The 26826-nt window shown below is 64.2% G+C and overlaps 6 protein-coding genes across 6 annotated transcripts; 3 read left to right on the forward strand and 3 right to left on the reverse strand.

The window, feature by feature from the left end:
* Positions 1–583: 583 nt before the first annotated feature.
* On the reverse strand, positions 584–1211 carry EMIHUDRAFT_370537 (hypothetical protein). The gene has a single exon (XM_005768214.1). It carries the CDS (start codon positions 1193–1195, stop codon positions 644–646), a length of 552 nt encoding a protein of 183 aa, XP_005768271.1. The 5' UTR covers positions 1196–1211; the 3' UTR covers positions 584–643.
* Positions 1212–4530: 3319 nt separating this feature from the next.
* EMIHUDRAFT_445527 (hypothetical protein) lies at positions 4531–6091 on the forward strand. Its single transcript, XM_005768215.1, has one exon. The coding sequence runs from the start codon at positions 4608–4610 to the stop codon at positions 5889–5891; it is 1284 nt and encodes a 427-aa protein (XP_005768272.1). The 5' UTR covers positions 4531–4607; the 3' UTR covers positions 5892–6091.
* A 754-nt stretch (positions 6092–6845) lies between these two features.
* On the reverse strand, positions 6846–8003 carry EMIHUDRAFT_245518 (hypothetical protein; the record flags this gene model as incomplete). Its single annotated transcript, XM_005768216.1, has 3 exons — positions 6846–6992; positions 7108–7827; positions 7902–8003. The coding sequence occupies 3 exons, from the start codon at positions 8001–8003 to the stop codon at positions 6846–6848; spliced, it is 969 nt and encodes a 322-aa protein (XP_005768273.1).
* Positions 8004–8289: 286 nt separating this feature from the next.
* EMIHUDRAFT_459247 (hypothetical protein) lies at positions 8290–10115 on the forward strand (the record flags this gene model as incomplete). The annotated part of the gene is made up of 5 exons (XM_005768217.1): positions 8290–8685; positions 8805–8880; positions 8947–9003; positions 9076–9361; positions 9464–10115. 4 exons carry the CDS (start codon positions 8290–8292, stop codon positions 9249–9251), a joined length of 705 nt encoding a protein of 234 aa, XP_005768274.1. The 3' UTR covers positions 9252–9361; positions 9464–10115.
* Positions 10116–16581: 6466 nt separating this feature from the next.
* Positions 16582–21391, forward strand: EMIHUDRAFT_419514 (hypothetical protein). The gene is made up of 16 exons (XM_005768218.1): positions 16582–16622; positions 16720–16767; positions 16946–17098; positions 17327–17408; positions 17662–17717; positions 17784–17813; positions 17965–18042; positions 18673–18714; positions 19057–19143; positions 19332–19416; positions 20040–20140; positions 20224–20339; positions 20463–20539; positions 20757–20842; positions 21021–21092; positions 21167–21391. The coding sequence occupies exons 1-16, from the start codon at positions 16608–16610 to the stop codon at positions 21227–21229; spliced, it is 1191 nt and encodes a 396-aa protein (XP_005768275.1). The 5' UTR covers positions 16582–16607; the 3' UTR covers positions 21230–21391.
* A 269-nt stretch (positions 21392–21660) lies between these two features.
* On the reverse strand, positions 21661–23089 carry EMIHUDRAFT_370547 (hypothetical protein). Its single transcript, XM_005768219.1, has one exon. The coding sequence runs from the start codon at positions 23083–23085 to the stop codon at positions 22228–22230; it is 858 nt and encodes a 285-aa protein (XP_005768276.1). The 5' UTR covers positions 23086–23089; the 3' UTR covers positions 21661–22227.
* Between the last annotated feature and the right edge of the window lie 3737 nt (positions 23090–26826).

The raw sequence follows: 26826 nt of genomic DNA on the forward strand, positions 1-26826 counted from the left end.
CGACTCAGAAAGAAGAACCCCCGGCGCGATGCCTGCAGGCTGCCATAAGATACAATAAAAATCTCTCTCTCTAAGATGCCAACATCATAAATACCTCCCGTGGTCGTCGCGTCGGTCTGCGGTCTGGAGCTCGCGTCTCCGTCTCGAGTTTGCGCCTCCTCGTTGAACCTCTGAGTTGGGCCTCTGACGAGTGCGTGACCGCAACCCGAGGGGTGGGAGGGTGGGACGGTGGGATCCGCGGACGGGGACCGGGACGGTTGAGGCTGTCAAGGGCCAGTACACGGATGCAGAGGGGAAGTGCCATGTGGAGGCGTTGCTCTTCGAGGAGTTCGGCGCAATGAGCGCGGGGGTGGAGGAGCTGCTGATGCGGGTGGCTGAGGTGGCGGGCCGGAAGCTCACGTGGTGGCAGTACGACCAGACGTCGTGGTCGGCGCGCGAATGGATGCCGTTTGCGCTGCAGCGACTGTCGGTGCAGCTCTGGGTGGCGCTCGCGGACGAGGCACAGCGCGCCATTGGTGCGGCGTCGCGCGACCGCGAGGGACCGCGGGGGAATGCTAGTGGGATGGGGGGCTCTGAGGGGAAGGGAGCGGGGGGCGCCCAGTAGGGCGCCGGCACCCCAGCGTAGAGGTGTGAAGAGACCCGTTCACACCGGTCGGCGTGCTCTCAGCAGGCGAACGCCAGGGTGCTCTAGCATGTACTCTGTCGCGTCGTACACTCGCCCGTGAATGCAGAGCAGCAGCCGCCCGTGCCCGCCCGGTTCCATCCACGACCGCCGGAAGCTGCGGTAGTGCAACCTCCAGCAGGCGCCCCCTCTTCCGCGGGCGGGCAGCTGGCGCACGGGCGGCAGCGGCATCTCCCCTCGGAAGAGGAGGCGGGCCACGGGTTCAAAGCGGCGCCGGAAGGCGCCTTCCCAGTGCGCGCCGTCGTCGAGAGCCGCGCGGAGGTGCCTTGCAGCAGTGGTAAGATCATCGTCGGCGGCAGTGGCGGCGGCTGGGGTGCCGATGCTGTGCCTGCAGACTGCGCCGAGCACGAGGAGCTCCGGCGCGGAAACGTTCTCGAGGACGGATGCGAAGCAGTCGTCGGTCAAGGAGAGGAGGGAGAGAGGCTCATTGGCCGGGGAGGGCGGACGTGACAGCAGAGAGCAAATCAACGAGCCCGACAGAACGTGCGGTTTTCCATCGCTCGCTTGGTACATCCCGCCTCAGAATGCGCTCCCACGAATGGGATCCCAGAAAAGAATTAATTTCCCGCATTTTTGTTGTTTTTAGACAAGCGAAGGACACACACCACACAAACGCACCGCACCGCACCCCGCAACCGCGCCCTTTTTAAATCCGCGGTCGGGGGCGCCTACACTTGGAGTGCAGTTGATAACATCACACCCAGGCGTTGGGCCGTCTTCCAAGGCCGGGAAGCTAAGCAGCTGAGCATCCGTTCTTTGCTGCTAATCTCGACGGAACTGAATGTAATCATTGACGTCACTCGGTTTTCGGTTACCGGGCACGCCTCCGCCGAGCCGCCCGCCGAGCCGCTCTCCGCCGAGCCCGCCGAGCCAGCATGCTCCCGTTGCTCACCGCTATGCTGGGCTTCGGCCCGCAGCCCATCAGCTATGGCTACGACAGCTATGATCCAGGATCCTACGACGACAGCGACAGCATTCGCCAGGCCCGAGGAAGTGCACCGCAGCACTGCCTCTCCTTTCGCGATGTTGCTTCTAAGTGGTTTGAGGCATACGCGGAGATGGCCGGTGACAACGTCTGCACGAAGAACAAGCTTTACAAAAACATGAAGAAGATGTGTGTTCCTGCACTGGCTATCGCAGTGAGCGAGTCGTACGATTTTGGGGAGTGCACGGCGGATTCCGGCCATCCATTCGACTCTTCCGCGGGAAGCGGCTGCGTGATGCGCGGTATCTGGCAGATCACTGGGTGCTCGTCGTGGAACCCCGACCTCAACCTGCCGGGATTCTCTGAGAGCGATGGCAACCCGCCGGTTGTGACACACGCCAAGGCTATCTACCTCAACCTGACCAGCAACGACCCCAACTGGGGCTGCAACGGCGACCCGTCCAAGGAGAACACCCCGACCATACAGGGCATCCAGCAGAAGCAGAGCCCTCAGTACGGCGCGACAGGGCATCGCTTCTGCGCCGGGACATGTGCGTGTTGTCGTGCGACACAGCCCCGAGCCGCCTATTCACACGCCCACGCACACCGTCACCGCCTCCCCGCTGCACTAGGGACCGGCGGGTCATACCAGGCGAACGTCGAGGCAAGGGTCGAGGAGGGGTTCAAGACCCTCAAGAAGGCATGCAAACGGGCACTGCGGCGCTTGCTGCAGGACTCATGTTGAATGTGCAGTGACACCGCCTGCAGAGCACAGACGTTTGGGATTTGCCCCACATCATGCCGTTTAGACACCGCGCCCTGTGGTGTGCCTGGGTACACAGAGTGTGCACACGTCGCGACGAGCAGGGACAGCTGCCGCCCAAGAAGATCGAGGTGTGGTCGCTCTGGGGCTCTCCCTGTAGGCGGCAAAGAGTACGTGCTGGCGCGGAAAACTGTGCACTTCTGTAGGTGGAGCCGACAAACGCCGGCCGGGTCGGCCCCGCCGCCCCCATCGCCGCCGCCGGGGCGGCGGCGGCCTCGGCGGACCATCCGGCGCGCCGCGCTCCCGTCAGGGAGGTGTTCACCACCCCTGGCTCCTCACCCCGCCACGCCTTCGTGCGGACGCCGTGGCACCCACCTCAGGCGCCGCTCGGACTCGGTTGACGGCCACCCAAGTGCTTGGCTCGTGCCAAGCCGACCGGCAGGCGATTCCCACTCACTGCTAGGCTAATCTCGGGCTGTCCGGCGTCAGTGTGGTGCCGTGAGGGGCGCCGCCCCCAAAACTACGACTATTAGTACCGAGCGGGGGCAGTGCATTTAATTCTGTCAAAAATCCAAATCTGCTCCGTGGAGCTTATTGGGCTAGGATCATACGTCCGGGAGGCCCCCCATGCGTGCCGTAACGATCGACAGCGATCTGGCTACTCTGTTCACGTTCACACCTCGTAAACCCCCCATAACCCCGATTCCGGCTGAATACTCAAGTAGGATACCCGCCGTCTAACTGCCATGTCACGGCCGGTCGACTGCTGCTCTCGCCTCGCTGGCGGCGCGGTCTGGTGCCGCGGCGCCCAGCTCTCCTGTGGGCTCGCGGCGGCTCGCCGCCGCGGTGCCGAACAATGTGATCAGTCCGGATTCGTCCCGGCGTGCCGCCGGTGCCGCTTCCTCGCTGATTTTTGGCTCGACCAGTTTGTCGACAAAGTTGCCTCCGAGCTCCTGCTGCTCGACTGCGCGGCGGAACCGGCCCATCGCGGCTGAGACGTGATGCGCCGGCACCGGGGCAACGGCGCGGGACCATTTCCAGGCTCTCTCGAGCAACCTCAAATTTGGCCGATTTTGTGGATCTCAACCCTGCTGCTCTCTGACCTCAACCTCGCGGCCCGCTGCGCGGCTCTTTGAGCGCGAGAGGAGTCGTCTACGAGGCGGCGGCGAGCGCAGGCGGCGGCGGCGCGGCGGCGCGGCGGCGGATCGCGGCGCAGACAACGGCAGCAATCTGGCTGCTGCTTGCTGCTGCAGCAGCTGCTGCTGCGGCTGCTGCTCCGCTGCCGCTGATTGTGGACACGATTCCCCCGATAACCCTGCCCGCCCGCTCCGCCCCGCCCGCCCGCCGCTCCCCGCTTGCTTGCCCGCCCGCCCGCCCGCCCGCCCGCCCGCCCGCCCGCCCGCCCGCCCGCCCGCCCGACCACCCATTCCCATCACCATCTCACATACCTTCATATAGGCGCTCGAGACCTCCTCTCGCTGCCTACTCGCTGCCTCTGGGGAGGAGGGGAAGATGTCGAGCTGAGCTTGCCTCGCTTGTACCGAGGCCCCTCCCCGAAAGGCAAGCTTTAGCCACATGAAACCCGAGACCCCTCCCCACCGCCCCGATCCCCCCACCCCCTTGCTCCCCTCCCCCCCTCGGGAGGGCCGAACTGAGGCGCCCGTGGGGACCCCGCACTTCCCTTCCCCCCTCGGAGGGCCGGACTGAGGCGTCGAGGGCCCCGCTCTTTCCCTCGCATAGCGGCCACTCTTCGGATCGCTGGTCGAGCGACCCGGGGGATGCCCCGCGCGCCTGACCCAGGCGCGAAAACGAATCTGCGAGGCGTGGCCGCTCACGCGGCCCGATGGGGAGGAACGGGGCGAGCTCCCTCCAACCCACCCGCGCTAGGTCTCGGGTTTGACGCATGGGGTCACTCCCGCGAAACTCGGGAACTAGCCGGGGCAGTCGGAGAAGGGGCAACTCCGTGCACTGACGGTCGGCCGTCAGAAAACACGCCTCCGTGGCTCGGGTTACACCAATCCTCGCTACCCAACGCGGCCAAAGGATATCCACCTCGAGAACCTCGAGAACGATTCCGGCTCGTAGAATTCTTGCTTGCACGCCAAGCTGCCTGAATCCACGCAAAGGCGAGCTTCTACCTGGTCATGTCGCTCGTGTGGGCCGGGAGCTTTATCACGGAGGCTCCCACACTCGGATGGATCTCCCAGAAGGTTGATGGCTCATACGCCGCGCCGAGCATGAGGATGGCCGTCCTCGAGCTCAACGGGACCACGGTCGCGGCTCTTGAAGACGCACGCAGCCGGGCAGAGCTGCTGCTCAGTTCGACGTGCGACGAGCGTCACGACGGCGATACGTTGCGCGCCGAAGCGTGCAGCGACCTCATCTTTGACGAGGGAGTCTGGCAGACCACGTACCGCATGGCAGTTCCGGGGCGGCAGTTCGGCGTCTTCGCAGACAATCTGCCTATCACGTTTGAGCAGGACTCGCACTACCTCAAGACGCTCGACGGCGCGAACCTCGAGCCGATTGCCGAGCTTCCAGAGGCGCCGGACGACCCTATTCCGTGGGCGGAGGGCATCGGCGCCGCTTTTGCTGTCAACTGCATCACCTTTTCCGGCGTTGTCTTCTTGGGGCCCGGCCTGCGCAAGCTATATCACCGGCACGAGCGCCGCTTCCTGATAATCATGTCGGCCTTCGCCGCGGGCGCGCTCCTCGCCGCCGCCTTCTACCTAATCCTCTTCGAGGCGACCCACCTCGTCGGCACCTCCAGCAAAGACGAGTCGGTTGTCACCGCCCGCTGGGGCTCAATGGTACTGCTCGGTTTCATAGCGCCCTCACTCTTCGAACTGGCCGTCCAGCTCCTTCGCTTCGTCCTGGCCGCCAGCTCCTTCAGCGAAGGCGCTTCACGCCGCTCGCCCTCCCAAGACCCGGCTGGCCTACTGTCCACCTGCTGTTGCCGCAAGGTGGAGGCAAACGACCCGTGCCCGGTGGAACCGAAGTCCATCACCGTCGCCGACCCCACGAACCGAATTCGCGTCTTGAGCGGCGTTCTCATCGGCGACCTGATGCACAACTTTTGCGACGGCATCTTCATGGCCACTGGTTTCCGCTACTGCGGCAGCTCTCTGGCTTGGAGCATTGCCACCGCGACCATCTTCCACGAGATTGCGCAGGAGCTCTCCGACTTCCTCATCCTGACGAACTCCGCTCAGGGCGGCCTCAAGGTGCCTCTCGCCCTCCTCCTCAACTTCGTCTCCGGCACGGGCGTGCTGTGGGGCACCGTCCTCATCTTTTCGGTGTCCATTGACGACGCTGCTGTGGGCATGCTCCTCGCCTTTGGCGGCGGCGTCTACCTCCAAGTTGGCGCGGCGGAGTGCATGCCCCGCGTGTACGAGGGCGTGCAAAGCGCCGCCGAGCGTGTCTTCTGCCTCGCCGCCTTTTGCGTGGGCACCGTGGCAATCGGTCTCGTGCTTCTCGACCATCAGCACTGCAGCACCGCTGGTGCGGGGCACGGCCACTGACCCGGAGCTGGCCTGGGGGGGATTGCGGGGCCGCGGTGGGTGGGGGACATAATCTTCTGCTACGGTGGGGGTCTGGCGCAGCGGGCACGGGGGAGGAGGCTAGCCCCTCATGAGCAACGGGGGTGGCTAGCCCGGCGGTGGCGCACGGGCCTCGCAACCTCGTTCGTGGGGTAAGGTAAGGTAAGATCTGCATGCACATCATGAAGGAGCGCATCAACACTACAAAACACAATGAGGGCGTACTACCCTACCCACCCTGGATCTGGTCCCGGTGGCGGTGCCGATGTGAAGGAGCGCCTCGTCACCGTGCCCACAAGACCCAAAAAAGAAAAGAAAAAAGAACAGGGCCACCCCCGATCGCAGCACTTCGTGTTGGAGAGTCGAGATATTGAGAGTGTGACTAGGAGGGTGGGACGCTGGGGATTCTCAAAGGTATACCCTTGGAATGGCCGGATCCAGCCTTAAAAGTACGAGATCGCGCGCGCTTCACGCACAGCACCGCCTGTTCTCCGCGCGGCTGTGTGACGACGCGTGCCGTGTACCATCAGAGTTGGGCGCGCGCGGCGCGACGGCCCGCGAGGGAAGGCGCGGGCGCAGCGGCCGCCGGCGGCCGTGCCGCCCGCCAGCCGGCGCAGCAGCGGCCAGCGCAGCGGCCGCCGGCGCAGCAGCCAGAGCAGCCGGTGCGCGCCTTGCGAGGCGAGTACTGCCGTCCGGCAGCCTTGAGGCGGCCGGGCGGCAGTACTCGTTCGAACTTTGCGAGCCGTGCGCGCGCCGAGGCGCCCGCGGCGCGCGCCCGCCCGGCTGCCAGTAGGAGGCGGCGCAATATGGCCTATAGTACAGCCCTTGAGGAGGAGGAAGAGGCTGGCTGGCAGTGCTGTATGCCGCCGAGGGACCGGCCGTGCGAAAATCCCCACCCCATTTGTTGAACCTCTCTTTTTCTCTCACATACAAACATCACGATTGCTGGGAGCAACTGCCAGCGTACTCCCCTAGCTCGCAGAGCCACGCCCCGCTTTGCCCGTTCTCGCTTACGTCGATATAGCCCCCGACGGAGGCGAGGTGAGGCAACCTGAGGGAAGCTAGCTGGACGTTGCCAGTTACCTGCGAGACAGCACCCAGCTTTGAAGAAGAGAGGGGGCTTCCTTGGCCTGACTGTTCAAGTGTGCGGTGTGGGATCCCGGATCGAGTGCCTAGGTGCGGTGCATGTGCGACGCACCGTGATGCCGCCCCGAACGGTCCCGAGGCTGCCCATCTTAATCACTTCCAGCTGCGGATTCTCTCGCACGGAGAGCGGCCCCGATACAGTGGCAAGCCGGTCCAAGGTCAGCGAGGAGATCTCCGAGTTGAAACGCACGATGACGCCGCGCGACACGGCGGTGAGGTCGGGCAGTCGGACGGCGCCACCGCCCTCAACGTAGAGATACGACTGCGACACGACGGCACATCCGGCGTCCCTCGCCTCAGCGTCGGTCCAAGCCTCGCCGGGGTACGCAGCACCCGCGGGCTGGTTGGCGAGGCTGCAGATTCCGGCCGCCATGATCTCGCTCTTGTTGCTGGGAGGGACGTAGCCGAAGTGAACAGCGACGCGTCCCGCTGGCAGCTGCAGGGCGCGACGTGCCGTGGCGACGCCATAGTTGGCGTACTCCGCCTTGCTCCACACCGCATAGTTGAGGGCGTCGATCCATCGCATGGCTGGTGCTGTCGAGGGGACCATATCACCAAGGGCACGATTGAAGAGGCTCTGCTCCCACTCGCAGGAGCGCTGTAGCTTGACGAGGAAATGCTCGAAGAATTTGACCGCTGGCTGGGTCGGCTGGGCCATCCAGAGCCCCGTGCTCTGGCATGCGGGCGCGTCGTACCAGTCGACACCGCACCGCGTCGCGTTGCGGCGCAGCGGATCGCTCGGGTCCTCCGCGCCTAGATCATCGCTCAGCCCCTGCAGGGAGTGTTGCAAACTCATCCGCTCGAACGGGTTGGCGGCAATTGCCACGCCGCGAGCTGCAGCGCGACTGACATGCGCTGGGCCTGCAGCGACAGCCACGACCGCGTCGACCAGCTCGCCTCGTCCTCGTGCTGCCGCTTCGAGAGCTTGTTGCGCACCTTGTCCTTCATCTGGCAGTGTGGTAGATAATAGAACAGCCGCTTGACCGCGTTGCACCACCCGCCGAAGGTTTCGAACAGGTACATCTGCACGTCGGTGTCCGAGCACGTATTCCATGGAATACGCCGTATTCCAAGCTCCCAAAATGCACGTATTCCGTATTCACACAGGAGCGACACACAGACAAGACACTCGCCACAGGGCTGCAGTTCACATCCTCCAGCCACCCGCGGCCGGACTCCATCCGACACGCGTCGCTGGGCGCGCCTCCTACTCGCAGAAATCTTTTGCGCAGAAATGCTGTGCGTTCTGCTTGGCTCGCTGCGCCCATCGCACGCGCCCTCGCGTGCCTGCCCTCCTGCCGCGTCGCTCGTGCTCTCTGATGAGGGCGACTGGCTCGCGGCGAGCAAGCCGGCCGGAATCACCGTACACGAAGGCAGCGACAGCCTGCTGGCGGCGCTCCGTGCTGACGGTTACGGCGAGCTGCTGCCTGTCCATCGCCTCGACCGCGACACGTCCGGCGTGCTGCTGCTGGCAAAGCGGCCCGAGGCGGCGGCGGCGCTTCAGGCAGCTCTGGCGGAGACGGCCGTGAAGCAGTACCGCGGTGTGCTGGTGGGAGTTCCGCCGGCGAGGCGCGGCAGATGGGCGGGCGCACTCTCCAACCGCGCCGAGGGCCGACGCAACCCTCGCGGGGTTGCGGCGGAGCGGGCGAGACGTAGCCGCGAACAGCAGAGCCGAGAACGAGCTGCGAGGGCCGAACCTTCCCCGAGCCTCCCCGAGCCTCCCCGAGCCTTCCCCGAGCCTTCCCGTAGGTGAGTGCAGAGACGGCCTACGACCTCGTGAGCGACAACGGCTTCCTCGCCAGCGCCGACCTCACGCTCGCCGTCGGTGGGCGAGATTGGCAGCCGGGATCGGATCGAGCTGCCACAAGCGAGCAACACGCGCTGTGAATAGGTGGCCGCACGCATCAGATCCGGAGGCACGCTGCTTCGGCCGGAAGCCCGATCTTTGGCGGCCGCCGGCTACGGCGGCCCACCGAGGTGTGGGGAGACCCTGTTTACCCAGATTGGGGTGCGAAAACAGGCGACCGCCGCTACGGCAACCCGCGGCGCAACGCGCAGCTGCAGGAGCGGTACGGCTTTGACGGCATGGCGCTGCACGCGTCGCTGCTGCGGCTCGTGGTGGACGGCGTGGCGTTCGAGTTCGAGGCGCCGCTGCCGGCCTCGTGGAGCGCGCTGGGGGCGCTCGACGGCAGTTAATCTTAATGGAGGTCTCGCGTGGACAGAGCGGCAAACGTGTTTTTTACACAGCCACTAATTCATTCCGTAGACAACGCCCACACCCGTCTCTCATATACACACTCACACACGTCTGGCCCCGCGCGTTTCGGTCGCCCCCCCCCCCCCCTCCCAGCCAACAGCCAGATTTTGGCAGCCAGCCCCCTGCTAGCTAAGCTCAGCGGGGCAGGTGTGTCTGTGTCGTGTGTGTGCGGCACTGGCAGGTGTCGCCCGCAAAAGCGCTCGTAGCGAGGTCATCACCGACGGCGCTTACCAGAGCGAGGCTGTGGCCGGCTGCAGCAGACACGCTCGACTCCGGCTCCACAGCCCAGACCGCCCGCGTCACCGGTGCAGCAAGCTCGGCCTCAAGTACCGGCTCAGCCTCGGCGGCTGCACCTCGAGGGTGGTCGACAGCACGCCGTGGTCGGACGGGAACTGCAGCGTGGGGAAGACCATGTCCTCGACGTACCGCCTCTCCCCCGTGTTGTCCTTGGTGGTCGAGCGCACCGTGAAGGAGGCCGGAGAGAAGAGCAAAAAGTCCTTTGGGTTCTTGTCGCCCTTGGCCGCCGTCTCGGACTGCTTCGCCGCCTTTTGGAGCTGGGCCTGCAGGTAGGTGCGCGCGTTGTACGTGGTGTGGTTCGTCGGGTCCGGCGTGTCGCCCCAGCAAGAGGTGAGCCCCTTCGCGACGTACGCGCGCGCGAACCCGAGCACGTCCTGCTTGCCCGGCGCCTCGTGCTCATACGTGTTGGCGTCGAGGCCGAAGATCAGTCGCCGCTCGGGCATGCGCGCGGCGAGGGCGGTCACCGCTTCCAGGACGGGGATGGTGGCCAGGCCGTTGGTGTCCCCGTGGAACGAGGCGAGCAGGTACGGCCGGCCGAGCGTGTCGTCGACCTGCAGCACGAACAGGTCGCCGGGCGCGACCGGCACATTCCTGTCGAAGGTCTTCATCACCTCCTCCGTGCGGTCGACCAGCGACGCCTCGAGGAAGAGGTCGCGTCGCAGCAGCAGCAGCGAGTTTTGGTCGCGCGACGTGTCGAGCGTCGACGGCGCCGCCACAATGTACCGGCCGCCGAGCCGCTTTGCTGCGCTGGTGCGGAAGGAGGCTGCCGCCTCCTGCAGGAAAACCGCGTCGGTTGTGCCATACGTCTGCTGCAGGATCTCGAGGGTGCGCGTGTCCTTGTGCCGGTTGAGCGCGTCGCACATCTCTTGCCGCAGCTGCTGCCACCGGCCACTGGGCGACACGCTGTTCACGATGTGCACGAGGATGGCGTCGAAGATGGCCTGGCTTAGCGTCTGCAGCGGAAGGCTCATCGCCTCCTCCTCCGCACTCACCGCCGGGTACTTTGCGCGCTTGATCGGCTTGAGCATCGCCGCCGGCCGCGTCTTGCTGTCGCCGTCTCCGGTCGCAAGCTGGGTCGCAAACATGAACTGCTTCCACTCCACCCACCACTTGTCGCCGCTGCCCAGATCGCCCTCGTAGCAGTTGATCACTGTCGGCCGGCACGAGACGCTGCCGCCGCGCGTGTGGATGGTGTTGGTCACGCGGTCCGGCATCGAGGCGAGCCGCTTCTCGCCGATGGAGCGGTCCTGGGGTAGGGCGAGCGTGTACGTGTGGTGTGCACTCGTGAGCAGTGGTGTGTGTGGTGGTGGTGGTGGTGGTGGTGGTGCTGGTGGTGGCGGTGCTGCTATATTGTGTGTGTGTGTGTGTGTGTGTGTGTGTGTGTGTGTGTGTGTGTGTGTGTGTGTGTGTGTGTGTGTGTGTGTGTGTGTGTGTGTGTCTACAGCGGTCCTTGAGGAAGCCAGAGATGATCTTTCGCGACCGAAAGTCCTCGTGCCAGCGCGCCTCCGTGCCGTCCACGTCCCACCCCTCTGCCGCCATCAGCGCCTTAAGCTCCTGCTCACACCGACAGCCGTGAGCGACCACCCACCGCGCGGCAGCATTGAGCGCCGATGCGCTCCTGCCAGCGGCTCTCGCTAAAGACCTCCTCGACGGGCACGTCCCGCTCCGCCGGCGCGTCGACGAACGCCTGAGAGGCTGGCTCAAGGTGCACCCCAAAGCGAACGCACGCTGCTGGGCGTGTGCGTCTAGAGAGGATGAGCGTTGCGGTTCTGCGATGTGCGGTCTGACAGTATAAGGAGTGGACGCACGAGTGGACGCACGCGCGCTGCGGGCGCGCCTGCACGTCGGCCATCAGCGTATTATAGTCGGGGTCGCTGTGCGTGATCCAGTACTCGAAGGGGTTGTTGTTGATGGCGGCGATGTTCCACGTTGCCAGGCGCAGCGTCGCAGGCGACGCGGCCTCGGACAGACTCCCATGCAAGACGATGCCGACGCCCGCGAGGACCACCAGAGCGCAGAGTCCGAGCTGGCGGCGCAGCTTGCTGCGCGAGTGCTCGAGCGCCTTTATGTCCTCGTCCATCAGCCCGTTCGTCTCGTCCTCGTCGGCAGGGACCAACTCGCGGCGCGGTGACGCCATGCCCAGCGCGCTCTCGTGGCCGTCGACGAGAGACTTGCACGGAAATAAAATATCATGGGGGGACGAGGAAGAACCTCACAAGACCCCACACACGGTCTCGTCCGTGCCTTGCGGCCGGCGACGAGATTGCTAGAGGCGGAGCAAGCCTGCTCTAGTCTCACACGTTCGCCCCTGTCGCCTGTCTGTGTTGTTGTGCTGTTGTTTGTCTCTTGGCACCTTGGAGTGCTGGGGGGGGCGACAGGGGGGACGTGGCCTGAGTGATGTGTACGCCCACTCAGGATGTGTGGCAGCCCGCTGGCTGTGTGTCTTGTGAGCTTGTTTGTGTCTGTGTGTCGCTCGTGCGTGTCGTCATCATCTGTCTTGCGTCCACCCATACATACCGCGTTGGTGTCCAGTCCGAGCCTGACTGTTCTTCACCTTACTACATACATACATACAGGAAGAGGGTGCGTTCCGCAGCTAAGGGGAACCCCCAAGTACCCGGCAGCGCAGAACCATCCCTCGGAGACGTGTTATGGCCCTGCGAATGCGCCACCCCCCTAGCTAGGGGTCAGGGCTCTCTAGCCCGTAGCCCGATACCGATCATCCGGCCCGCTGCGCTCCTCAGCTCCCCGGCCCTGGATGTGAGGTTACTGACTGCACTCCAAGTGCTCCAAGTGCCAGCGACCCTGTTTCGTGCGTCTGTGTGTCGCTCGTGCGTGTCGTCATCATCTGTCTTGCGTCCACCCATACCGCGTCGGTGTCCAGTCCGAGCCTGACTGTTCTTCACCTTCCTACATACATACATACATCTGAGTACCTCCCATCCCTCCCTTGGGAGGTCCGTTTTCTTTCTTTCTGGGTATTGGTTTTGCGTCAGGATTGCTCGGCTTTTCTGCCACCGGAGGTGCCAGTGCGGGCTCCTCTGCCTTTGCTCTTTCTGCGACTGCCCCGGTGTCCACCTCAGCCGCCTGCGTGGCTGTCGCCGTCTGTGGTAAAGGCGGCCCTCCCGGCGTGACAGTGTTTGGCGGGTCGATCGCCTGTGTGGCGGCGATGCCGGCAGAAGGGGAAGGCGCCTCGAGCTGCTCGAGTCGGAGAGCGCACTTGTGCCGCCTCTCATTCCAGACCAGCACGAGGCCGGTCCGGGTGGAGCCGCGATCTGCCGACATATCTTGCGCGATGATGCAGCCGTTGCAGCCGCCCGTGCGAGTGCACGGCATGCGGATGCGGAGCGTGTAGGCTGCTTGCTGCGCAACTAGATGCTTGACACGGACCTTTCGCAGGTGAGGCGCGGCAGGATCCTCCCTGTCTTGGGCTCGCGAGAGGCGACCGCTCCGGACGAGGTCTTGCCAGGAGAGGAGCTCCTTTGCTGGACGTGCCATTGGACGCAAACGCGAGGCGATGGGCGGCCCGCTGCCTAGCCCGTTGCGGCCTGGCCGCCCGCTCGTGGAGGCGCAGGGGATGACGCGGAATGAATCCCAAAGACGTCGCGTAAAAGGGACGTCCCAAAACAGAATTTTACGACCAACCACCCATCCGATCTGCGCAGCTCCTGCAGCTCCTGCAGCTCCTGCTGTCAGTCTTCTACTCTCACTCGCCGCGCGCGGATTGTGCGCCGCACCAGCAGGACACATGCTCATGCAAACAGTGCGAGAACTTGGTTGCGCCGCTTAGTGGCGGCGCTGCTTTAGAGGAAGCGGCAGCGTGGGAAGCACAGCAGATGGAGGCGGCGCGGCATGCCAAGGAGCTGCAATCGCAGTACTGGGGGCGGCAGCGCCAGCAACGAGCAAGGAGAGACTGGCGGAGGTTGAGCGGCTGAGTGCAGCAAGGGCCAAGGGCAAGAAAAAGGAATATGGGCGTGGGCGATACGGGCGCCGCTAGGCTCAACAAGGAGATGCTGTGCAGTTAGAGAGCTCGTAGCGAGCTCGATTTTGGATGAGAATTTAGATGAGAAATCCCTCAATTTTGAGAAAAAACGCCAAAAAATCGGCGCCTGCGGCGGGCCAGCCTCCGGCGGCGCCTGCGGCGGGCCGCTGGGGCTTCCTCCCCAGACCCCGTTTACACCCGAGCTATGCCCCACGACCTGAGCCGGAGCCAGTCGACGCTGGGAGTCGCACTCGTCAAACCGTCGCATGACCACGCAGTCTGCACGTACCGCCCACATCCCCTCCACCGCTGAGAAGGCGCAGATCGACCGCCGGGCCGCGTAGCCGTCGTTAAGGAACGGTTTTTGGAGCCGTACGAAGAGGGTCCAAGACGGGCGAACATGCGGTTTTTCGACGACCACGCGCGATGTGGAATCTGCTTTTTGCTAAAAACGGGCCGCCTAGTGCAGCATCACTAGTACAACACGTAACCACACTTAGAGCTCCACAGTAGATGTTTTTGACGAGCGCCGACGGCGTCACGGTCGCCGGAGTGGACGCACTGCACACACACTGTGACCGTGTCGTGGGTGTGACAGTGCGCGACACAACCGTCGGCGCCGCGCTATCGCGGCGCCCCGCAGTCTACACGCCTCAGGTGCACCCCTGAAGGCGCCATGAGCGCGCAGGCACATAGCAGCGCCGCGCCAAAAGGTCATTCCCTCACCCACCCCGCGGCTCCACCGCGACTGCAGCGGTCCGCTCACCTGCAGAGGGCAAAAACGTGTAGCTTAACAGACGAGTTGTGACGATCAGTGCTGGCGGAGGCCTCATCGCCGCGAATGTTGCCAGTCGCAGCGGGATCTGACGTCGCGTTTGAGGTGTGCATTGGCGGAGGGGTCGCATGGCTGAGAGAGGCAGAGGCAGCAGGCGGGTGGTGGGGCGGCACCTGTTGCTGCCATGGGCAGCGCCGAGCCGCGGCGGAGGTCGCTCCGTAGTTCTGCGTTGAGCCGCACGAGTGCGCCGACCCGTCGCGAGGTGCCTGCGCGGGAGTGATGTCGCGCCGATGGCTGAGTACGCGGTGTGTGAGCGGCTTTGCGCGCCGAGAGGCGGCGCGAGAAGGCGAGCGGGCGGGCGCGCCGGTGGTCGGGCACCGCGCGCTGCGGCTGCAGCGAGCAGGTGGCTGGCGCGGCTAAGGCGGGCAGCGTCGCGGGTGGCGCCACCGGCTCGAGGTGGGGTCCTGAGGTGGCTTCAGCCTGGTCCGCTCGAGCGGCACACCCGCCGCGCTCGCGATCCGCCACCTGTGGGCGGTCACCGGGGTGACGCCACGCCTCAGCTCACGAGATATGGGAAGGGCATGGGGTCACGCGGGCCCTGTCTGCAGCAGCAGTGCTAACTAAAACGACAAAATTCCGGATGGACCGGAGAGTGGCGGCGCGATCTACGCACCGTCCTCGACGCCGCCAAAAGCTGGCTGGTGGTCGCGCGCAGCGCGTCAGCGCCACTCCGACTGGTCGGGCACCTCGGCTGGGTCCATCAGCACGAGGCCTGCCCCGTCGGGGAGCCCCGCGAGCGCATGTAGCCCCACCCCATGCCCCGCCCCAGATCGCGCTGTTGTGTTATACCAAAAGGAGGGCTACACGAGGCCCTCTACGCTGGGGCGCCGGCGCCCTACTGGGCGCCCCCCGCTCCCTTCCCCTTAGAGCCCCCCATCCCGCTAGCCCCCCCCCCCCACGGTCCCTCGCGGTCGCGCGACGCCGCACCAATGGCGCGCTGTGCCTCGTCCGCGAGCGCCGTCCAGAGCTGCACCGACAGTCGCTGCAGCGCAAACGGCATCCATTCGCGCGCCGACCACGACGTCTGGTCGTACTGCCACCACGTGAGCTTCCGGCCCGCCACCTTAGCCACCCGCATCAGCAGCTCCTCCACCCCCGCGCTCATTGCGCCGAACTCCTCACCCTAGAGCGGCGCTGGAGTGGGCGGCACCGGCGGTGAGGGCGGCGAGGGTGGTGGCTTTGGGGGTTGGGGAGGGGGGGGGGGGGGGGGTGGCGGTGGCAACGGCGGCGGAAGCCACCGAAGCGGCGGCGGAAGAAGGGGCGGGGGAACTGGCCAGCATTCCTAAAGGGGCGGCCCCCCGAGGCGGCACTTTCCGTCCGTCAGGACACAGGGCGCCCCCCCTTGCCCCCCCCCTTTGGGGGGGGGGAGAAATTTACCTTACCTTACCTTACGGGACAGGAATCGAGGGAGTTCATTTAAACCTCCGGGGGGGGGGGGGGGGGGGGCGGGGGCCCCCGGAGGCACCCCGTGCGCCGCGCAGCGCACAGTGCGGAAACCGGGCCCTATTAGTCTCTATTAGCACCGACTTCCCCATTAAGCTAGGTTAATCAGAGGGCAGATTTGGAGAGATCTCGAGGAGTACACCGCGACGCTGCCTCTTTGCGACGCTCGCTCGCGGCTGCGGGAGACATGGCCGGCGCCGATGCTGCTCGCACTCGCCCGCCCGGGCGTGCCAGAGGTCTGCCTGGCCACACACCACCAGCTCCCCGGCACGTCCGTCCGCGACATGCCCACCACACGTCCCCGCGCGACACGTCCGCAACACGCGTCCGCGCGCGCGACACGTCCGATGTGGTCCGCGCCAAACCACACGTCCGAGACACGTCCCACGAGCGACGCATCCGCGACACGCCCCGGCCGCCGCCCGCCGCAGGCGGCGTGCCCACCACGCTCAATCTACAAGCGGTCTGGCTCCGACTTTTCGGCCACCATCTTCGCAAAGCCGATGAGGGCGTCAAGCAAGAACGGCGTCTACTCGAGTCGAGTACAGGGCAAACGCGTCGCGTGCCCGAGGGCTGAGGCCTTCCCGATCGACTCACTCAGTAAGTATGACGAGGCGATCGAGCTCGCGTCGGGGCCAGGTGCTGCACAGCTGCACGCATCTGGTCTTTCGATTTAATATATAAGATTTTCCGCACGGCTCGAGCACCCCACCATCAGTCACAGAGACGCTCGTGGACATGTCGTCGCGCAAGGAGCGCCCCCTCTGCCGACCGCTGTCGCGCCCGCCATCGCCCTCCTCCTCCTCCGCCGCCGCCGCCGCGCCTGATCGCGCTGTGCTCGCCGCCTCAGGTTCCCGTCACCATCCTCACCGGTTTCCTCGGCAGCGGAAAGACGACGGTGAGAGGACATGGCAGAAGAGACCTCCTCCCTCGCCGCCACGCGATTTCCGCGTGCCACGCCCACCGCCACGCTGCGCCACGCCGTCCGCCACGCCCCGTCCGCTCACACGCCGCACGCTGCGGAGAGCGGAGAGCGTCCCGTCCCGGCGCGACGCCGCGCCGACCCGTGTCCGCAGCTTCTCAACCACATCCTCGAGGACCCGAACCACGGGCTGCGGTTCGCGATCATCGAGAACGAGTTTGGCGACGTCGGCGTCGACGAGCGCATCCTCTCGGAAAAGGCGGACGAGGAGGTCATCGAGGTGATGAACGGTTGCATCTGCTGCACGGTGCAGCGGAGAACCTCTTCTCTCTCACACACACACACGCACACACACAAACCTCTCGCCGCAGCTCTCACCTCCTCAAGCTCTCTCTCACCGCCCCACACCGCTCTCTCCCCACTCACACACGCACACACACACACACGCACGCACACACACGCACACACGCGCGCACACACACACCACACACCTCTGATCCTTCTCGGAACCTTCTCGGAACCTTCTGCACTGCAGGTGCGGGGAGACCTCGTCGTGGCGCTCAAGAATCTCTACTCCAAGATCTCGCAGTTCGACGCAGTCATCATCGAGACGACCGGCGAGATGCAGCCGAGATGCAGCCGAGATGCAGCCGAGATGCAGCCGAGATGCAGCCGAGATGCAGCCGAGTTTTAGCGCAGATCAGGCCGAGATCTCGCCGAGTACAGCTGAGATGCAGCCGAGATGTAGACGCAGTGCGCCGCAGATCTCTTCTCCACACGTGGCCAGCTGTCGTTTCTCGCCGACCCTTCCCGACTCTCCAGTCCCAATGAATGGGAAACCACGACAGGGCGTACTTTTCCTCTGACTAGGCCTCGCCGACCCCGCGCCGGTGGCGCAAACCTTCTTCGTGGACGACGACATCCAGGCAAAGTGATATATTATAAATAAAACAACGATTATAAAATTAATCAGAGGCACATAATTGACCTAGGCAAAGTTCTCTCTGGACGCGATCATCACGGCGCTGCGGCTCGACGCCCCTCCTCCTGTGAGCAAGTGGCAGCAGCGCGATGCCTCCCTCCCTGACGATGATAGGTCTGCGTTCGAACGCACCTCCTCCTCCACGCCATTCCGAGTCCACTCGACTCCATAACGACGGCTCATACTCCTAGGTCTGCGACTCAAAGCACATCCTCGCGCGCATCGACGATGAGAAGCCAGAGGGCGTCGAGAACGAGGCGGCAGAGCAGGCGGCTGCTAGCGGGAGTAGGGGTGGGACTAGCACTCGTCTTCCGCTCCTCTCCCCGTGGAGGGCGTCGAGAAGGAGGCGGCGGAGCAGGCGGCACGTCCACGACACGCCCACGACACGTCCCCGACACGCCCACGACACGTCCACGACACGTCCACGACACGTCCACGACACGTCCACGACACGTCCACGCGACACGCCCACGACACGTCCACGACGCGTGCTCACGACCACGACACGTCCACGACACGTCCACGCCACGTCCACGACACGTCCACGACGCGTGCTCACGACCACGACACGCCCACGACACGTCCACGACACGTCCACGACACGTCCCCGACACGCCCACGACACGTCCACGACGCGTGCTCACGACCACGACACGACCACGACACGTCCACGACACGTCCCCGACACGCCCACGACACGTCCACGACACGCCCACGACACGTCCACGACGCGTGCTCACGACCACGACACGTCCACGACACGCCCACGACACGCCTACGACACGTCCCCGACGTGTGCTCACGGCGCGACACGTCCACGCCACGTCCACGACGCGTGCTCACGGCGCGACACGTCCACGACACGTCCACGCCACCGCCTCCTCCCGCCGTGCCCGCAGGTCGCCTTTGCGGACCGGATCCTGCTCAACAAGACCGACCTCGTCCCCGACCCTAGAAGCGGAAAACGTGTTCTTGTCTCTCCCCATATCTCCCCATATCTCGTGCCTAGAAGCGGAATACGCCTTCTTGTCTCTCCCCATATCTCCCCATATCTCGTGCCTAGAAGCAGAATACGCCTTCTTGTCTCTCCCCATATCTCCCCATATCTCCCCATATCTCGTGCCCAGAAGCAGAATACGGATTCCTGTCTCCCAACCAGCGCCCGAGAGGGCCACGTGTTCAGCTGTACTCCTGCCCTCCTCTCCGTTGTACTCACGCGGTGCCATGAAGACGCTGCACAATACTGTACTCCCGCCCTCACGTCGGCGTCTTCCCCCACGCAGGTCCCCGAGGCCGAGCTGCCCGCGATCGAGGAGCGGCTCCGCAAGCTCAACCCGAGCGCCACCATCTTTCGGTGCGAGAAGGGGCAGGTCGACACCCCCCCCCCCCCCCCCCTCCGCCTCCGCCCACCCACGCGCACTGGGCCTTGCACTTTGAATGCCGTGCCAGCTCCTGTCGTCTAGACGTGGAGTCGCGAGGGAGCAGCCTGGCCCTTGCCCCACCACCTCGTGTGTGTGGAGAAGTGTGCCTCACCTTACCTTACCTTACCTTACCTCAGGTCGACCCCAAGGACCTCATCGGCATCTCCTCCTTCGACCTGCGCAAGACGCTCGACATGGACCCCGAGTTCCTCAACACCGAGGGCGAGACCTAGGGAGATATTGGGAGAGATTGGGAGAGATTGGGAGATATCGGGAGATGGACCCCGAGTTCCTCAACACCGAGGGCGAGACCTAGGGAGATATTGGGAGAGATTGGGAGATATCGGGAGATGGACCCCGAGTTCCTCAACACCGAGGGCGAGACCTAGGGAGAGATTGGGAGAGATCGGGAGATATCGGGAGATGGACCGGGCGAGACCCGGCCGTTCTTCTTTTCAGCCACCACCGCTCTTGTCATTTCTTATCGCCACTCCTGTCGTTGTCATCTAGGCGAGCACGAGCACGCGGTGATTGTGGTCCTGTCGTTCTTTCTTCTCACCGCCATTCTTTCTGATGGCGCTCTAGGCGAGCACGAGCACGACAACAGAGACTTCCTAGACACTTCCTAGACACTTCCTAGACAGTTCTAGGCGAGCACGAGCACGACAACAGACACTTCCTACACACTTCCTAGACACTTCCTAGACACTTCTAGGCGAGCACGAGCACGACAACAGACACTTCCTAGACAATTCCTAGACACTTCCTAGACAGTTCTAGGCGAGCACGAGCACGACAACAGACACTTCCTAGACACTTCCTAGACACTTCCTAGACACTTCTAGGCGAGCACGAGCACGACAACAGCGTCTCCTCCACGAGCGCGAAGTTCGAGGGCTTCCTCAACGTCAAGAAGCTGAACATGTGGATCTCGGACATCATCCAGGAGAGTCTTATTATCATTATTACTAATTATTATTACTAATTATTATTGAGACGCTAAACATGTGGATCTCGGACATCCTCCAGGAGATGGGCGCGAACCTGTTCCGCTACAAGGGCGTGCTGTCCGTGGCGGGCATGGACGAGAAGTTTGTCTTCCAGGGCGTCGGCATGCTCTTCTCGGGCGGTTTCATCAACGCAAAGTGAGCTGGACGCTGGACGCCCCTCGGCTCCACCTCGGCTCCACCTCGGCTCCACTTCGGCTGCATCTCGGCGAATCTCGGCGAATCTCGGCGAATCTCGGCCGATCATGCGCCCGCGAGCAGGTGGGGCCCGAACGAGACGCGCGAGAACCGCTTCGTCTTCATCGGAAAGGACCTGGACAAGGAGGGGCTGCTCAAGGGCCGAGATTAGCCGAGATTAGCCGAGATTGGCCGAGATTAGCCGAAGACCTGGACAAGGAGGGGTGCTCAAGGGCGCACCGCGAGACGACCCATATCTCCCCTATCTCCCCCTATCTCCCCCTTATCTCCCAGCGGACCTCCTTGCCTCGAGGAGGAGCGCTGCTTGCTCCGAACAAAGAGACGTGGCGACGAGGGTGTGCTCTTTTTCTTTTCTAGGCTTCAAGGAGTGCCAGTGCTCCGAGCAGCTGCGCTTCAAGATTGGGGACAAGGTGCGCGCGCGGGTGGGGAAGGACATGGCCGAGGCGCGCTCTAGCCGAGACCAGCCGAGATTCGCCGAGGTTCGCCGAGGTTCGCCGAGGTTCGCCGAGAGAGATTTCGAGAGGTCTGAGACACTGTGGCCGCGGCGACTCCTCCGCCCCCCGCGCGCCGAGCTCGCGGGCCGTGAACGGCGTCTCTTCACGGCGGCGGCCGCGTGAGCAGGCGGACGGCTACTGCCCGGGCGTGGTGATCAAGACATGGGACCAGGGCAACGCGTACCGCATCCAGCTGCAGGACTCCGAGAAGTCGAGCGTCTGGGGGCCTTGTCATGAGTCTCATTCTCACTGGTGGGAGTGTTCATTGAATAGGACTCCAAGAAGACGAACGTCTGGGGGCCGATCGATGAGGACGACTTCGTCAAGGCGGCGTGAGCCCCCCCCCCCCCCCCTTCGGCCACCCGTTCGGAAGAACGCGTGCGAGATGAGCGCGCCCTCGCATGGGCATAGAGAGAGAGAGAGAGAGGGAGAGAGAGATACCAGCGGGTCTACTGGAAGTAGAGTATTGAGAGGAGCCTCTCAAACAAAAGTGAAGAGAAAGAAAGGAGCCAACCGCAAGCGCAACCGGAACCGCAATCCAATTGACGCGCCCAAAATGTTTTATTTATCCGCCCTTGTGGAGCACTTCGAGTGTGCAGTCGGCAGCCTCACATCCAGGGCCGGGGAGCTAAGAAGCGCACCCAGCGAGCCAGATGATGCATCGCGCCCCCCTTCCTTTTCTTTCCCCCGAAGGGTCCCCTCACAAACACAAAGTACATACACACATGTTCATGCACGCGGCGTGGGCAAAGTGGGTGTATCTGTGTGCCTCAGCTTACTAGATCTAAGAGAGAACACACCGGCGCGTGGCTATCGGTCTACTGCTCCGTCTTGACGCGCACCGCCGGAGGCGCTGGCGGGTCCGCGTCGTCGTCGTCGCTTCCCGAACCGCCCAACTCGACCGCGTTGCTAGGGTCGGCCGCCTCATCCTCCGAGTCGGCAATCTCGATCGTCTCCTCGGCGTCGCCCGTCAGGTCCTCGTCCTGCTTAGCCTCCGCTCCCGTTGCCTCTGCAGCCGCCTCTACCACCTCCTCTGCCGCTGCAGCCGCCTCACATGACCGTCCCACCATGGCCTTCTCTCACAGCGGCCCCTCCCCAGCTGTGCAGCATGGGCGGCGGCAGAGGAGGCGGCGGAGCGCGTCATCCGGGCTCCTGAGTCGATGATCGCGCCGCAGTCCCAACAAAATTGCGCCAGGCAGCCAGCGACCCTGCAGTGCCCCATGCCACAGTGAAGGATGTTTGATTGCAACCCACGGTTGATGATTACGCAGTGGTTGCAAATCGGGCAAGGCTTCTGCTCCTCCGTGATGGTGAATTTGCCGGGCGCAGCCATCTCACCTGTCAGGTTGACCGAGACCGCGATGGCCGCACTCCGAGTCGTGGCACTTGTACTTACCATTCGGATCGTACCAGTCGGCCCGGCCGAGGTGGTAGCAGTGATAGTCGGGCCGCATCTTCTCATGAGAGAGGATGGCGTGCGTCCAGCGGCACGAGAGCGTGTTGCCGGCGAGGGGCGGGCAGTAACCGATCTTGAACTTTGGTACCTGTGCCATGTACTCGTAGCAGCTCTTGAAGCTGTCGAATTGCGAGAAATTGCCAACGCAACGCTCCTGGATTAGGTGGCACAGCTCTTCAGCCTCCCCGAACCCATCCACCATGTTGGAGGGCTTGCCGGAGGCGATCCACTCGTGTGTGGGCTGGCGGAAGTCGTGGTACGCGCCCTTGAGGGGGTAGATGGAGGTCGTGTCCTCCCACACAAACTGGGAGAAGTCGTAGGGCGGGTCGGCACCCACGAGGTTCACGCCGAGTGTCTGAGCCGGGTCGAAGTTCCAAGAGTGTATGCGCTTGCCGTCGTCGAGGGCGGCGTCCCACTTGGGAAAGTGGTGCTTCGTCAGGTTGTACGTCGAGACGGAGACACGGTACGACGGCGGGTTGAAGTACTCGTTCTGCAGCGAGTAGTACTCCATGATGGCCTCGGGCCCCTTATAGTAGTTCTTCTTGCCCGTCGGCGTCACCTCGACGAGCGACGTGTCGGACCAGTAGCGCTGCGTCGCGAGGAAGTACTTGTATGTGGGGATGCCCGTCCAACGGAACTGATCGGGGAACCACGAGGTCCGCATCATCGTCATCCGCACGAGCTGCACGTACTCCTTGCTGTCGACGTCGAGCTGTGCGCAGAACCGGCAGCACATGCCGCTCCATAGCTGGCAGCCGACCCCCTTCTCATAGCGTCCGTCGATGCGCGCCATTGCGTTGGCACACACAGAGTACTCTGGATAGATCGACTCGCCAAAGAGGCGCTGCGCCTCGCGCTCGTTGTCGAGGCACTGTTCGCGATGGGTCACATACTTGGCCTCCTCGCTCTCGAGGATCGCGCCGACCACCTTCGCGGCGATCCCCATCGACATGTATTGTCCGGGGCAGTAATAACGGCTGATGTGACCGTCCTTGGCGCTAAAGCGGTCGACACCGAGCATCTTGCTCATGTTGTACCCGGGGAAGACGTTCGTCGCAGGGTCGATCTCGTAGAACAAGTCGAGCGGAGCGCCGAACACGAGCGACTTGTGCCAATCAGGGCGCTCTGGATCGAAGGTGTTGGGCCGCTGGAAGGCGCGTGGATCGCGGTTGGCCTGGTACAGCGCATACCTCTCGAGCAGACCTGTGCCGGCATACAAGATGCCGCTCCTCTCGGAGTCTCCGAAGGCGTCGGGCGCCTGTCGCTTCACGTACGAGACGTTCACCTTCTTCGTGTCGACGAGCGTCGTCGACATGCTGCTCGGCGTGCCGAGGCGGAAGATCTCGAGCAGCGCCTTCTCCGGATCCCGTTTAAAGTGGGCCTTGATCTCGTCGTCCTCGAGTACCTGCCTCGCCGCCGCCTCGATCTGCGTCGCGAGGAAGCCGAGCTGCTGCGTCACCATGTCCGAGAGCATCTCCGACGAGTACAGGTCGAGGAAGTTGCCCCACGTCTCCGCGTTTTGCTGGCGCACGAGGTCGGCGATGGGAGCCTGCTTGTAGTGGTACTTGAGGTCGCGCGTGATGCCGTTGCGCGGGTTCTTCCAGTCGACCGCGTCGCAGTGGGCGAAGCGGCGGGTGTACGCGTCGCGCGGGAGACCGCCGCGCCGGCTCTCCATCTCGCGATTGTACAGCGTGTTGTCCTTGCACTTGAGCGACTGCGCGATCCCGATGGCGGTGTGGTCCGCCATCGGCAGACCGGTGACCCAAGTCGTGCCGAGGCTGATCACCATCTCAAAGGTGTGCGAGATGTTGAGCTGCCCCTTTGCGCCGAGCCTCTCAAACTTGGCAGAGAGGTTTGGCGGCTCCCAGCCGTTGTTCTTGCCAAAGCCCGTGTTTGGCGGCATGAGACGCATCAAGAAGCGCTTAAACATGCGGTGGTCCTCCTTGGACTGCGTCGGCGGGTAGTCAAAGAGGGCAGAGTCCACACCGCCCGACGAGTGCAGGCCGTCGTGCAGCCGCGACTGGCCGTCGGAGCCCTCGAACTCGTCTCGATCGTACTCGGACATTGTGAGGCGGCGGCACGTCTCGTACTGGTAGCCCTCGCTGCGCTGCAACCCGGGAGGAACCGACTCGAACACGTAGCGCGGCGCGAGGCACGTCAAGCGGTCCCGGAGCAGGTCCATGTCCGCAAAGTGGTGGCGGGTGAGGTACATGGCGTCGTCCTTCTCCTGCATCTTGACGAGCCAGGTCAGCTGGTTGAACTCGTGGTTGCTTGTGTCAGGCACGCCATTGAGGTCGTCGATGGTCGTCTGGTAGAGAAAGTCTGTGCGCTTGACTGCATGCTCGAGGTGAGCGCCACCGAGGTCGTCGGAACGGCGGTACGATTGCGAGAGCATCGGGCATCGGCCCGTGCTCCGCTTGATCTGACTCGTGGCGGCGATGAGGCTGCCCATCGTCGAGCTGCCTGCCACCCAGCCGAACTTGCTCTCAAGGAAGGAGTTGGCGACTTTGAGCTCGAAGGTGCCGCCCAGGACGTCGCCGCCATCGAAACGCGTCTCGTACATGATGTCGACCATCGAGACGCTTGTGAGCCAGCGATGGCCGGGATGGCTGGCGGCGCGCCAGCGGTACGCTGAGCTCTTGGCGCCATGCGACCAGAGCACCTGAGGACGGTCCGTGTCGACCGCGGACCAGAGCAGCTGCAGCGTGCCGTCGGCGGAGCAATCCAGAGCGACGCTCGCGTTCACCGACGCAGATTCGACGAGCGCAAGCTCGTACGGGTAGAGCGTGCTCGTGTTCGTGTCGAGGAAGCCAACCGCCACGTTGGGCTGGCCGGTGATGGTCATCGAGAGGGTCACGCCGGCGCACGATGGCTTGGGGAGGTCGAGAACCTGTACACGAGCGCACGGAGAGTCAGGGCGTGCTTGGAGCCATCTCAAGTTCTGTTGCTCACCGGGATCGAGGCCGCGTCTGGCACGAACACCGACTCGAGGAGCTCGGAGACGCCGCCAGAGCCGTACGACGACAGAGCAAAGGCCGAGCAGCCGAGACTGAACGCCACGCTGAGGAAGACGCACAGCAGCTTTGACGTCGAGCAGAACTTGCCGAAGCGGAGGCCGGAGCGCGTCGAGGTCGGCTCGGTCTCCTCCACGGTGCCCTGGAGAGTGCGGACGAGGGTGAGTCACGAGCAGGGCGCGCTGCACGGGCAAGGCAGTACGCGCCGAGGGCGTGGTCGACGACGGCGGGGCGACGTCGACAGACGCCTTGCCGGAGCCGACGCCAGCGAGGTCTTCCTCGTCGACAGACGCGTTGCCGGAGCCGACGCCAGCGAGGTCTTCCTCGTCGACGTCCGTTCCGAGCAGCGCCGCGAACCCGTTGGGGTCGACGCGGCCGATCGGGGTGAGGCTCTTCGTGGTCTTCTTGGAGCGGTCGGTCAGGTTGGACTCGCCCTTGCGCTCGATCTTGCGGAGCGAGGAGGGGGTCTTCCACTCGTCGATGCCCTGCACGCGACGTGCGGCAGAGGTCACAGGATCAATATAAGTGCCCGCCTGTGGGACTACCATGTCACGCAATACCCGCGTGTGCAGAGAAAGGTGGTGGGAGGCGCACACCGCCGGGGCGGCCGCCTTGGCTCCGAGGAGCGAAGTGGCCTTGGCCTTGTCCGAGTCGACCGTGCCCGCGGCGGGCCCCTCTGCCGCGGCCAGGTCTTTCTTGAGGATGCTCTCGTCGGCCTCCGCGCCAGACTTTGCGGGGACGTCCTTCACGAGGGCGTTCTTGGCGCCGCACGCCTGTGGGCCAGGGACGATACGGCGGCGTTTGGACAGGGAAGATCGCGCTGATAGGATGAACATGCGTACAGACAGGCACCTCGGCTCCGAGGAGCGAAGGGGATTCCGACGCAAACGAGAGGACGATTGTGACTCGGCCGCCGTCGCCAGCCGGCACGAAGCCGACCTGCGCTTTGTAGTCGATGTTGTCCATGATCGATGTTGTCCTGCGCAAGTCGCATCATCATGAAAGTTGAGACGGGCGCTTGCATTGGATGTGCACAAACAGCTATATTCGCTTTGTGGAGGTGTACGGGGTCTGAAATGAGAGGGACGGGGGACGGGGGACAAAGTCGATCAGCCTGCGGGGCGGGGTGGGGTGCGGGAAGCGGGCTCAAGATGCTTGGACACGCGCGGCAGCTGGCTGGCAGAGGAGGGGCGGCAGACGCTCGGCGACGAAGGGCTGTAACTGACGGCAGAAAAGGCGGTGGGCGGACAGGCGGAGGCGGCGGTCCCTAAAGGGCGGCGGCGGCGGCGGAGAGGGCCGTAGGGCAGCCGAGGGCGGCGGCGACGACGAGGACGGCGGCAGCCCCGGTACAGCTAGAGCTCCGGCTAGACTGGTTCGCATTGACAGTCCCTGCCGCTGGCCTTCCAACATCATCGCGGGGACAACGATGGCGCTACCCATCTCCATCGTATTCCACCACATGC

This window comes from Emiliania huxleyi (assembly GCF_000372725.1).
Source record: "Emiliania huxleyi CCMP1516 unplaced genomic scaffold EMIHUscaffold_464, whole genome shotgun sequence".
In the NCBI taxonomy this organism is placed as follows: domain Eukaryota; phylum Haptophyta; order Isochrysidales; family Noelaerhabdaceae; genus Emiliania; species Emiliania huxleyi.